The sequence below is a fragment of the Haliotis rufescens genome, unplaced genomic scaffold (assembly GCF_023055435.1).
Source record: "Haliotis rufescens isolate VD_foot unplaced genomic scaffold, xgHalRufe1.0.p SCAF_1, whole genome shotgun sequence".
In the NCBI taxonomy this organism is placed as follows: Eukaryota; Metazoa; Mollusca; class Gastropoda; order Lepetellida; family Haliotidae; genus Haliotis; species Haliotis rufescens.
Genome location: NW_025963779.1, coordinates 88,982,987 through 88,996,760, shown reverse-complemented (window position 1 = coordinate 88,996,760; position 13,774 = coordinate 88,982,987). Strand labels below are relative to the sequence as shown.

The 13,774-nt window shown below is 39.7% G+C and overlaps 1 protein-coding gene across 1 annotated transcript; it reads right to left on the bottom strand.

Moving 5' to 3' along the window:
• Positions 1-8,631: 8,631 nt before the first annotated feature.
• Positions 8,632-13,417, bottom strand: LOC124134221 (protein fem-1 homolog C-like). The gene is made up of 2 exons (XM_046498942.2): positions 12,728-13,417; positions 8,632-11,312 (listed from the first exon to the last, which is right to left on the bottom strand). Exons 1-2 carry the CDS (start codon positions 13,269-13,271, stop codon positions 9,967-9,969), a joined length of 1,890 nt encoding a protein of 629 aa, XP_046354898.1. The 5' UTR covers positions 13,272-13,417; the 3' UTR covers positions 8,632-9,966.
• Between the last annotated feature and the right edge of the window lie 357 nt (positions 13,418-13,774).

Genomic DNA, 13,774 nt, shown 5'->3' with positions numbered 1-13,774 from the left:
GGATGAAAAAAGTGTTCACTGGCAATCTCATCAAAATCAGATCTTAGTTTTCGTTACCGTTAATCAAAGCTTTGTTTATAGCGAGAACTAAGATCTAATTTTAATGAGATTGGTTCACTGGCGTACATTAACACGATTAAGATTATTTAAGGTTTCTAACAATGGTATTTCTAAAGTCTAAATGATTAAATGTAACTCTCCAACCAAACAAAGCATGGGGTTGCTGCGCACTTTTAGACCGACCCCTGGGTGTTACTGTTAAAATAAAGATCTACAGCAACATGAGCTGGTGGTAAGAGACGACTAAATGGACTGGGAGGTCAGGCTGCGTCATTTGGTTGATTAAATGTCATCGTATCCCAATCGCGTGATCGATGTTCATGGTGTCAGTCACTGTATTGTCTTCTCCAGTATTTAGACTGCCTTCATGTAGCTGGAATATTGAGTGCGACGTTAACAACAAACGACTTACTGCAGACGCACACCGGAAATCCACTCACGTTATCAATAGTTTTGCATATCATAACCACGCAGATAAAATGTTTACATGTAAGAAACATAAAAGTTTGCATCACTTGCTACTTCAATAATCACGTGATAATACTGGAATCTTATAAAATGCGGGAACTTAGTGCAGATTTTATTGCAGCTTCAATTACTATTATCACCCCTCCCCTTCCCTCAAACCGTTGAAACATTTAATTTCCATATCTATTTTTGAGGCTTCTAAAGTTTGGCACCACACCAACCCTCATGAATGTTTCATGTTATTGGTGGGCTTGCCTAACATACAGTGCAGTCCTTGCCTGTTTGATGCCAGTCCTTGACAGAAACTTAAAATTTCTCTCCCATTAAGTACCTAATAAAGATGGATGAGCTCACCTGCCAAATGCACCACCTGGGTGTCGCATAGCCTGTCAAGCTTTGTCCTAGTTCCAGTCATCAGTTGATCTTCATCTCACCCCTTGAGCACCTTCATTAAAGACATGAAAATATTTGTCGACGCCCAGTTGTGGGTACACCTGCTTTTCAAATCCTGCAGTGGACAGAAATCTGTACTTGAAATGCATGTTGTTCAAGGATGGCTAGTTTTTCCGCGGTTTGCTTGGACTATTCCTAGACTCGTTAGTCCAGCCAATATGTAACTCTGGAATTCCAAGTTCGGCAATGCTGGAAACTGGACTTTCATAGTCAGTTAACTCCTTTGCCTCAGGAAGATGGTGGGCTTACTGAAACAGACAGTTCAGGAAGAGTGTCCCTTAATTAAATACCCAACTACAGGCTGGTCATCCTGGTCATGAAGTAGAGGCTATTGGACTGCTTACTTATCAGGCCAATATTTTCAGTTCATTGGGGTACAAATAGGACTAAAAAAATGATGCACAAACTTTTGTAAGAATCTACCGACCTGATTCATTCTGCATATCATTTTTTTATCTCACTGAATAAAGAAAAATACAGTCAATCGTTTAATAACCGTGAAATAATGTATCATCATGGATTAACTGGAAAATTCTTTTAACATAACATCCTGAATATTGTACATGGACAAAATGGCCATTAATCCAATGTCCAGTATTCACACGTCACATATCTGATGCCAGATGTATAGTGTGAGTGAGCTTTTAACAGTATTCCATTTATATGGCGGCGTGTTTGCTTAATGTGGGAGGAAAGCCTGAAGTGATGCGGGTCTCAGACGTTTACCACTTTGGTGAAACCCATGAGCACGGGTATGGTGCTGACAAACCTAGAAACATGATCTGGGTGAACCGGGATTTGAACCCACAATCATAGGTTTCTGGCGTGGGACGCAACTCTGAACAGAGAATTGCGACACCTTAGATTACTGGGTGACTCATGTGCCTGGCAAACATATATGTCCAAGGATTTTGAAGGGGTTGGCATGAAGGCTTGATTAAAGACCCATGACACTGACTTTATCCAAGTCGTCTAATTCAGTATTTGTAATTCTAAGGGCATACATCATTATTTGAAATTGGAAGGGGTGAGTGAGTGAGTTGGGTTTGAACAGTTGAGTCAGCTCTAATGTGGGAGCAAAGCCCGATGTGATGCAGGACGTTTACCACTTGTTGAAACCCAAGACCTACTGTATGGTACTGACAAACCAAGAAACATAAGAGGGACTAACTAGGATTCGAACCCACAATCATAGGTTTCTGGCGTGCCAAAAGGGACGCAACTCTGCCCAGAGCCTCAGATGACTAGGGCACCTGTGCCCCCTGAAAATGAAAGGAAGCATTTAAAATATTTGCAAACTGAAAAAAGAAAACACTGGCAAACTTTCTGGATTTTATTCCACAATTATCATGGTTATACGTTCATGATGGTAACAAATGTGTACAGAAAACACAGTGAAAATCAGCTGACCGTTAACACAGAGACTGTCCCCAACCTGGGCACACCTTCAGCCTGACTCCACACATATGCCAACAGTAAACACACAATGGCCAGGTCAGATATGCAAAATGTATAAGAAAACTTCTATATGTCAAACCTCACGCACATCCATATCCAAACACTTCATGTTACACTCGGACTTACTTGAAGCACATGCTAATCATGCTGATGAAAAAGAGCAGTTATATAGGAAAGGGAGAGATTCGTAAGTTGTGGTGGAGCTTTACTACCTTGTCGGCATACCGGTAATCAATGGATTCATTGGTAACCACCTTGGCTCGGTCATTGGTCACTGAGGATTCTATTGGGACAATTTCATTCTATTTTCAGGGCTGTAATGATTCACAACATTAAACAGGTTAAGAAAATTACTTGTGACCATATTTTGCATACCTAATTATGAAGGGGGCGAAATTAATCGATATAAGGAAAAGAACAGGAAATTGAAAGCCAGGAAACTTAACTTTATTTTTATACTACATAACAGGCTTTCTTTACATCCTGTTAATAAAACTAATCAATATTGTATTGATACACCAGATGAGTATTGCAATGTGGTTACTCATTTCAGCCGTCTTATACAGGTCCCCAGGAACCTATGCTTGAGGTAACCAATTACAATGTTTGATGCTCATGATATCAATCACTGGATTGTCTGGGCCACACTTGATTATTGACAGCTGAGAGCGCCTTTATACAACAAACAAATCATAATGACATAGTGTTCTCAGAGCAAGTTTTGCTTGTTTGCTGTTTAATGCCACTCAGCAATATTCAAGCCATATCAAGCCAGCCTGTAAATAATCAAGTTTGGACCAGAAAAACCAGTAATTGTTATTATGAGCAACGTCCCAACGAAAGAGTGGTACGATGACTCATCATCAACCAAATACTTACAACAAACGTAGCTTCTTAAATGAATCTATCCCGGAATCCCCGCTGATAGCATACACAAAGTGAGTGAGTGAGTTAGGTTTAAAGCCGATTTTAACAGTATTCCATTTATATCGCAGCGTGCCAGCTTAACATTGGAGGAAAGCCTGAAGTGATGCAGGTCTCAGACATTTACCACTTCGGTGAAACCCATGAGCACGGGTATGGTGCTGACAAACCTACAAACATAATCGGGGTGAACCGGGATTTGAACCCACAATCATAGTTTCTGGCGTGCCCAAGGGACGCAACTCCGCACAGCGAATGGTCAATCGTGCCCAGCATACACAAAGAGTGAGAAGAAGTCTACCACCAGGCTGCATTATCCACTGGAATCCTTGTCTGGCAGGGAGATAGAACCTGCAATACCTCTTCCGGTTTAACACTTTGAACAGTGCTTCAAATATATCACAGCTTCATCATGTTGGGAGGAAAGCCTGAAGGGATGCTGGTCCGAGACGTTACCACTTCGATGAAACCGTGAGCATGGGTGCTGACATGTTGATGATAACAATCTGACAGAAAAATACTTCCTAAGGCAAGAGAGTTAACTTTAAAAGTTCGGTTTCCATCCTTGCCGAACAAGGCTGGAATTCCTGGGCTCAATCGTAGCGCCACCAGTGGCTTTTTCTAGTTATGTCCCTTCTATGCCTCTCCTATGGACCAATCAGATTCCACCTCTCATTTGCTTCAAACAAAATGGTGACGACCAGTCAAGATGATCTGATCAATAATCTAGATCTATACTGTGATAAAACGGGTCTTACATCGTGAAGTGCATCAAATCATGTGAGCACCTTGATTAGAAAAAAGAAAAGATTTGTAAAATATCTGTTAACAACAAGTTGGCGGAAAACATGCTTTGCAAATCCTGCAATTGACCGAAATCTGCATGACCGTTTACGAACCTGATTTTGATTTCATTGCAGGATTTTGATTGGACTATGCATAGACTCCATCAGTCCAGCCAAAATCTAACTCCATGATACCAGCCTAGTTCAGCAAGGGTGGAAACTGGACTTATATAGTCAGTAACTCTCTTGCCTCGGGAAGATGCTATACACAAGGTCGGCATATCATGACACCAACAGGATGTGGGTATCAGAATACACCGACCGATCTGAGTGCGAACATGCCAAAAAGATCGTTACCTTTGCCGTATAAGTGGTATCCATTTTCATACAATATGGAATAAATAAAATAAGCATGATGTCTTTAGCACGTTGGCACCACAATGATCTCCAATAGGACTCTGAGGACACAATGCTGCTCACTGAGAAATAACTGAAGACAACTGAAATTAGGAAAAATGTGATAATTATTGGTAAGGTAGAATAGTTTGTAGATGAAGAGTTTTGGGATGAGAACATATCACATAAGAGTACAAAACACCATCATCAGCTGTACCTCGTGTACAGGGTTCCATCACATGTATCACAGACTCCTATTTCCTCGACCGTTTCCTTCACAGAAATAATGCACAGTGACAGATAATCACACTTCTTGTATGGAAACATCAGAAATTAGACACCTAAGGCACCACCAATATGTAGATTGCTCATGTTGTGTCTAGCACTGTCAACCAAGTTATTATGTACTTACTTCATGTTTATACTAAACGAACATGAAATTCAACAAAGACTAAACTAACTCTTGGCTCTCATGGACTCCTGCATAATGAAAACAAATAATTTTGTATTTTCTGTCAGGAAAATATAACTGACCCCTTCGTTGCCAACCTCTTAACACAGACACCCTCATACTATTTTCAAAAGTCATTACCTAGAAACCATTTGTATTTATGTTTTCTAGCAAAACGATGTGACTTAGAACAAGCACTGATGTGTTCATGTGCAAGAGCATGTTTGAACAAGCTAGTGGTGTAGGATGTTTCGTTTAACGGAGTATCACATGCACCTTAGGACAATGTACAGAAACTGTATGTAGGCCTATGTATGTTTTACCTTCATTATGATGTATATTGCTCTAAAGAAGTTAAAGAACACCAATGTTTTCATATGACCATAGTTAATGGGTATTGCAACACGCAGCCTCCCAATTGTTGGTGTTCTTAAACTTGTTTTGAGTAGTATATATTCTGATAAATAAGAGTGATCTGGGTTCAAGTTTCTGCTGCATCGCAATCTAAGGGCATGTTAAATCTTGGGTTTTTAACATTAGTGTTTCATGTGTTTCTTCAAACACTTCCATGTACATCAAATGACACTCCACTGTTCTTCGACTAGTACTACGACATAGCAAGCACGCAGGTCTAGGGGGTAGGTGGATCAGTTGGGAGACATTTCCCCCGCTTCCCTGCATCTTCTCATAAGATTGGAAAATCAGAATGAAACATACATGTGACCAAATCTCTTAATATCCACATATTGAATATCCTTCATGTTGACATCCGTGTCAGTAATGTTCAAATAATGAAGATGAGCCTCATGCAATTCAGTTAGGGCTGATGCCACTGTAGACACTACATCACTTGTATCATGACAAGATAGCTTACCATCAGCGCTCTGCTCCATAAGTGCCCCTTCAACAATTTCTTGACAAATTTGTAAGTATAGTATTTATAAGCACCCTCTACTAAGGCAAAACATGTACTTCCCTGGAAATATTGAGATATTTAACATAGTAACAGCATGGAAGGGCATATAATTGCTTTGTAACTTGATAAGTTTCATCACAGTGTGAACTGATTGTTTTCACTGCAGCTCGATTTCTGACAACAAATTTAATAACTAATGTTTGGTTTAATAAGCACCCCCCCCCCCCCCCCCCCCCCCCCCCCCCAATGAATATTCCAATTATGGGTGCTAATTATGGCGAATACTGTAATATGTGACATAGACAATCCCCACTTGGAAGAATTCCACAAAGACAAGTGTTGACAGATCAAGGGACATATACTGAACTTAGATCCATGACCAGTAAATCTGCACTAAGGACGCAACTCTGAAGATAAAACTGTGGCACTTTAGACAATACATTGGAAGAAATAATGCCAAACTAGCTTTCTGTACTAGAGTGCTAAAGTTGGGTGTGAGATACTAAGTACAAAATATTGGCACCGAATGACTTGGGAAACCCCGACTTCACTTTCTCGCTATCACAGTATCAACCTCATGCAGAGAGATGGAGTGTCACATGTTTATGGAAGATAATTCTTTGTTAACTATGCAGTCTGACAACTTAACATCTGCCCATTTATGTCTACTAACCCAAACTTTTCTGTCCAGAGATCTAGTCAGTAGATTTGAGTCATAGTGTATGGACTAGCTGAGGTTACTGGACCGAAACAAATTTTAGTAGATTTTGCCTTTGGACCAGTGGCCATGGTCACAGACTACCAAAATCAAGTAAGTTTTCTCTCAAGCATAGTTAGGATAGGATCATGGATTCCAAACTTCTCACACAATGACAAAGTGCCAGCTTGGGCTACTGATGTCAAAGGTTCTTAACATGGACAGATTCACTACTAGAAGCAAAGGCGTTATCATATAAATGACAATACAGATAACAGAATTTAAAAACTACGAAAAAACCCCGAAAATGATCCGTTCTATAGCTGCTGACTTTTTCTTAGGTCATTTGTAATTACTAAACACTCTGACGTTGCTAAACATGGGAAAGGTGGTAAACAATCTTACGAAAAACAAAAAATTATGAACAAATATCACATTGTTGCTATCTGCAATGATTAGCCTTTACAAAGATTTAACAGTCATGTTCAAGGAGCAGACATTGCAGTGGGGGTGGCATTTGTAATGACAGATCAGCAAATAATATCATACCTGATACTTGAAATGTTTCAGTGTTCATCAGATTTACACCATCATGACTGTTAATACCTTTCTATTTAAAGTTAATGATAATTATGTCCACTAACCATGCTAACATGACTACAGATTGAGTGAATTGTGCCACTTCGAACAGTATTAGAGCTGCATCACCTTAGTCAGCTGAATGTGGGAGGAAAGCCTGTGTGATGCAAGTCTTAGATGGCTACCACTAAGGGGAAAGTAACAAGCTCAGGCATGGCGCCAACATGGTTCCGGGATTATAGCCCATGATGATGTGTCTGGACACAGAGAAATGCTGTCTTTGAGAAATGGGCAACCAGTACCCCATGAGCTTAGAACAAGATACTGCACATGCCTTAAATCCAGGCATTAACATAAGATACAGCTATCATGAGATGTTTATCATTTACTACAGATATTGTTTGGAGTCTTTACTCTTTGTAATTGTTATTGTACATAGACATGAAAAGAAAAACTGAATTAAAGAATCCTAGTATTATGAAAAATAAAATAATTGAAATGAAGCATTTCCCACCCTGGTGCATATAATAATATCAAATTGACATTGATGAATTCATTGTGATGTTCATCACGGCCTTATATCTATCATGCCAACTGTCAAAGTTTGAAATCAGGTGGCACTTCTTATTAGTTTATCATGCTAGTAGTCTACCATCCAATTTGATAATTATTGGGGACAAATATTGTGTAGAAGTCCTATATTGACATATCCCAATGAGTGTTCTTATTTCCACCTATAGCCTGCAGAGCCATCAGTCTTGATACACACACTAGTTAATGGAAGGAAGTCATAGACAAGGTGACAACAAAAGTATAACATCTGATTTTTAGTTTTACATCATTATACAGACAAGCCGTTGCAATGTTCTACCTGCTGTTTGCAATTTCAAAACCAAAAACATTCATTACAAACATGACAATATACATAATATTTTCCTATCTTTTTAGAATTTTATCAGAAATGTTTAACCTAGTCAATTACAAACTCCAAGTGTCTTGTGCTTAAGGTTATTCAACCAACCATCTGCACATCTTCCCGAGGCAAGAGAGTTAACTGACTTAAAAGTCCAGTTTCACCCTTGCCGAACTGGGCTGGAATTCCTGGACTTGATCATAGCGCCACCAGTGGCTATTATGTGTTATGTCCCTTCTATGCCTCTCCTATGGACCAATCAGATTCCTCCTCTCGTATCACTTGCATTTGCTTCAATCTAAATGGTGGCGCCTAGTCAAGACGATCTGATCGATAATCAAGATCTATATTGTGATAAAATGGGTCTTACATCGCTAAGTGCATCAAATCATGTGAGCCCCTTGATTGAAAACATGAAAAGATTAGGAAAATATCTGTTGACGAGTTGGCGGTGCACATGCTTTGCAAATCCTGCAATCGATCGAAATCTGCATGACAGTTTATGAACCGGATTTCGATTTCGGTGCGCGATTGTGATTGGACTATGCAAAGACTCGTTAGTCCAGCCAAAATGTAACTCCATAATACCAGCCTAGGTCGGCAAGGGTGGAAACTGGACTTTTATAGTCAGTTAACTCACTTGCCTTGGGAAGATGCCATCATGCATGATTTTGTAAAAGTAGAAAAATAGTGAAAAATATTTGGATGTTCATGGACCATGTTTGGTGAAGAAAGTGAGGACAGGAAAAGGGAAACCTTCATTCTGAATAACAGTGTCTAATTAACATGAAGACAATACCTCCAATTACTTGAGCATTTCGAGCCAGTTCATGACATTGATGATTAACCACAATACATATGTCGAGGGAAAATCAATATATTACCAGACAACTGGGAGTGTGAGTAGGCCTAACACTTCCATGTTAACCATAGAACTAATGACAAAGTAGACACAATTTATGGATAACAACTTCTTTATATAAAGGTGACGTTTTAGTATAGATCCTTATGCCATTGTCAAGCAGTATAAGGATCTATACTGAAATGTTGCCTTTGCAGTAAAAAAAGAAGTTGTTATCCATACATTGAGTCTTCTTTGTCATCCTTCTCAGTAATGTCTATCAAACAATTCGTAGAACTAATGAATGAGTGAGTGAGTGGGTCAGGTTTTAATACTTTAATGCTGCTTTTATTACTAATCCAGCCAATCATGGAAGGGGATCGTCATGGGCTGCACACTTGGTAAATATTGGATCTGTCACAATGTCGGTAATCAAACCCATGATCTGGTTTGACAAGCAAAGCCTTGAACCACCAGGCTACCCCATTCCTTTAGATGTAGAGGATACTGCAGCAGTGCATGATGGGGAAAGAGAAATAAATGTTAGTCTAGCAATCAATCCTGAAGATCCCAGATATACATAATCATGTCAATACCAATGATCATATTCATGTATGAAATAAAAAAAAATGGTCCTAGGAATTGTCTTTGGAATACAACTAGCACACAGGACTATTGATATATGCAACATCTAAATACACAACTGGATATGGTAGAACATCACTCACAAATGTGTTTTCAGTATGGACATAATACAGGTGTACAGGTACCTTACTGGACGTGGTTAGAGTCATAATATTGAATGAGCACGGAAGGTTAGTCACGCTCTTGGCACAACGTAAATCAAGTCTATGGAAAAAGTAAATTACAGTCACTGTCGTTCTCATCCCCAAAAAATAAATTCTCAAAACCCATTTGCGAAAATATCTAGTATATAACAAAATAGGAGCCACTACAGCCACAAGCATAAAAATAACCACAACGCAAGCACTGCTGTTTCTGATTGAGATAAAACACATTCTCTGTCAGTGCATTGCTATAAAACTTTCTAACTTCTTTGGAACAATATCCTTGTAGTCCAGACTGTGCTTCATGATTTTCCTTGCAGCTAGGCACTGTAAGCTTATAAAGCTCAGTGGCGACACAATATCGTTGATTGTCATTCCACGAATCAGCTGCATGGGAGTCTTTCTATCATTGTTACAAGCGTCTAAGTGAGCCCCAGATTTGAGAAGAGTCCGAACAATTTCTACCCGACATGGGCGGTTTGATGGAGTTGTATGTACATTACTGGCAGCAGTGTGAAGCGGCGTGTTGCCATCAACATCAACAGCATTAACATCAGCTCCTACTTCTACCAGCAGTTGAACAACATCATTGGTTGGAAAGTTGCACACAGGATAACGCCCAACATTAGTCGTTTCTTTAGCACATGCCAAATGGAGCGGCGTATAACCCTTTGATCCCCGAGGATCAAACTGCACAAAATCATATACTGTCTGTTTGAAGCTATGCTCCTGTTCACCCCCAAGCTGAGATTGTAAGCGACACACTAAGCACAGCAGGTGCATGATTATCACAAGTAGACGATGAAAGTGGGTAATGTCTCGGTCAGCGGCACTAGTTTTCATCAACACCTCTTTTCCCTTTTTCAGTTCGTGGATAGCTCGAACAAGAACTTTCATGATGTCTTTGAAGTCCACAGGATGCGGAGGTCGGTATCTCCACTCTGTGGTCATAAAAGAAAACAATTCTGCGAAAGACAAAAAACTGCTTTGGGTCATTGGACTAAGGGCTTCTAGGACCTGCTGTTGCATGTCTAAGGCATACATCCATAGCATGATACAGCGGTCAAAGTTACCCATATCCGCGTACAGTGCACCCCTATATCGGATATAATAGGAAGTGTCTGGATGAGCTGGGCCTAAGATACGTTCACGTACTAATAATGCTTGCATTCTCATATCATCGGGATCAGCTATCAGATCATCCAGCTGATCACAGGAAGTCACTTCTACAGCATTTTCATATGCTGCTATAGGTGATGCTGTCTCTGGCTTCAAGATGGGACGATTCCTGTCCTTGTATCTCTCCTCCATCGCTTGTCGCCACATGTGAATAGCACCCATCATATCCCTCTTCTTGTCCACATAGGTAGCACCAAGCAGTTCCAGGGCATCAATCTTCTGTTCCCGAGAACACTCTCGTCTGTCTATAAGAAACTCAACAATCTTGGTGAATCCTGCAACTGCAGCAGCTAGGAGAGGCGTCATCCCATAAGCATCCTTCTCCATCCGAGCCAAGTGTTTTAAAAGCAACTTCATGATTTCCAAGCTACCTGACTCTGCACAGTCATGAAGAGCGGTATTACCTGAAACGTACATATAGACTCTTACAGTTTTTGAAAATTCAATTTGAAACGTCACAAATAGCAATTTCTATCAGCATGACAGCGATAGAAACTAACATTTTCAGTCCACTAGTCCTTATAATGATAACATATGGCAAATTTCAACTAGTTCTTAACAATTGGTCAGTTTTTAAAGGACTATAGGACTAGAACCAATTTCTAATGCTGCATCATCAGATCAATTACACTGAAAACAATGAAAGTCATTGAAACTTCATTTAAAATAAAAGCAAATACTAACATGAGTAGGGTCCTGAATCATGATACAGAAAGCAAGAGAGCATGTGTTATGCATAGTTTTTCAGTCTGCACCAAAACACTTTTGAGTCTACTGAGTACTAGCCTGAAGTTGTCTCTTTGCATAATTTTAAATGTTATTTAATACTGCAGCATTACAGCTGTATCGTCATGGTGACCTGTAAATATTTTAGCCTAGACCAAGCATACTACCCACAAACCAAAAACAGGGTGCTGTAGACATTTTCTTATCTGGAACCAAAGTGGCTTCCACCTGTGTTTGTAAATAGCAATGCCAAGCTTATTGCCAAAAGACCCACAACTTAATTTTGCTAAATACAACATTGGCAAAAGGCCAAAATAATAATCATACTCAACAACGTTAGAAATTGGCACTAGTCCTGTTGCCTTTGACAAACTGCCCAATAGTTAAGGTATCATAAGGACTAGTAGAAATTTGCCCTTTTTAAGGGTTTTGCTATATGTTATCATCATAAGGACTAGTAGACGCAAACAGTTGGTTTCTACCACTGCTCAAATCATGCAAACATTCAAACTGATGCCCAAATGAACTCAATTAAATTTTCTTCATGTTTTGGGCATATTTTTCTTTAATCAAACTTTACTCTGATTGAGAGTAGTATCATCTTGCAAAAGATGGCAAAATGCCAACCTACCTACCATGCATACAGGGAAAGTACCTCGAACAAACCACTTTGGTTCGCCACAGATCATGCTAATCATCCTACAGGTATCCTTAGGCATGTTCATGTTTTTCTGATGTTCTAACATACTATCACTTCTGTGGCTAGTTGAATTATGAGGGTAGTTTCTATCACTGATCTACCCAGATCTACATTGCAAGTTAGCTATGGGATAATGGGTAACGTAAATACTTAAAAGAAATGTTAAAAATTCTTTCTTCAAAAGTGGTAAAGTGCAAGCTGATAAGTATAACATAGCAAACAGAGATTGAAACCTCTTGCTGAACTTAAACTAACCAACACCTGTCAAACTATGTTTCTAAAATTGGACTCAGTGATTTGGCTCTCTGCCATGTTCAAGCCTTCATGAATAAGAAGTTAGTTTCATTAAGCCATGTCAGACTTGGTAATAACCAAGTGAACTCATAACATTACCTTTAACACTCTTTCTATTGACATCTGCATTAAGTTGCAAGAGGTATTCAGCTATTTCCTTGTGTCCCTTATAGCAGGATATCATCAAACATGTGTGGCCATGGCGATTGGCAATTTCAATGTCAGCATCATGCTCAACCAGATATTTCACAATCTCAAAATGCCCATCAAAACATGCAGCTCTGAGAGGTGTAGAGTTTGTGTATGTTGTCTTATTGACCCCCGCCCCTTTCTCAACGAGAAACATCACAACCCCCAAGTGACCCGCAGCTGCAGCACACCAAAGGGGAGGGGCACCCTCAATCGTCTCTCCATCGAAAGTGACAGACCCAACTTGTTCTATGTCTGCGCTGCATGTTTCTACTAGGTACTTTACAACATCCAGATGACCATTCCGACAAGCCATTATCAGAGGAGTGGCTCCATTCGTTTTTGCATGGATTAATTTTGACACCTCGTCTTTAGTTTTTCGATCGAGATATATCCGAAGACGGCCGAGTTTGCCGTCTCGAGCTGCGTTGTAGACGACACTACGGTACTCCATCTGTACTGTTGTCCCTCCGTCCGGGCTGCCACAAACTCAGCATAGTTTCATTTGATAATTAAAGTCATCCTGGTTGATATAACGGACATCAGTGAAAGGTGTATTTGCTGACACTTGTCAGACATTTCAACATGGAGGATGTAATATTTGGCCGCTAGGTGTCGTGAGGAAACAAAGGGGAGCCACTCTAATGTTCATGCCTGGCGCACAGCCGCTAGAAACTCGTTTTTTGAACGGTTACTGTATAAGATTTTTCTTGATGAATGCACACATTGTGAATTTTCTCTTAAAATATTTTTGAGCGACTTAGGTTAATATATTTTATAATATTGGTGCCGATAATATCTTTAATAACGGCACAGCATTAATAATAATACAGTAATTTTGAACTAATATAACCTTTTCACAGGGCCTTTCTTAGTGACTGTAGGGTTAGAGCAAGTCTGATCTGGTTATGGGATTAGCAGTATGAAACGGAAGGGATTTGGTAATATTTAGTAACT

Bases quoted from the DNA above. Each gene is read 5' to 3' on its own strand.
- LOC124134221 (XM_046498942.2), bottom strand. From the start codon at position 13,271: ATGGAGTACCGTAGTGTCGTCTACAACGCAGCTCGAGACGGCAAACTC. The intron at 11,313-12,727 runs GTAATGTTATGA...TGTACGTTTCAG, and splicing joins CAATAGAAAGAGTGTTAAAG to GTAATACCGCTCTTCATGAC.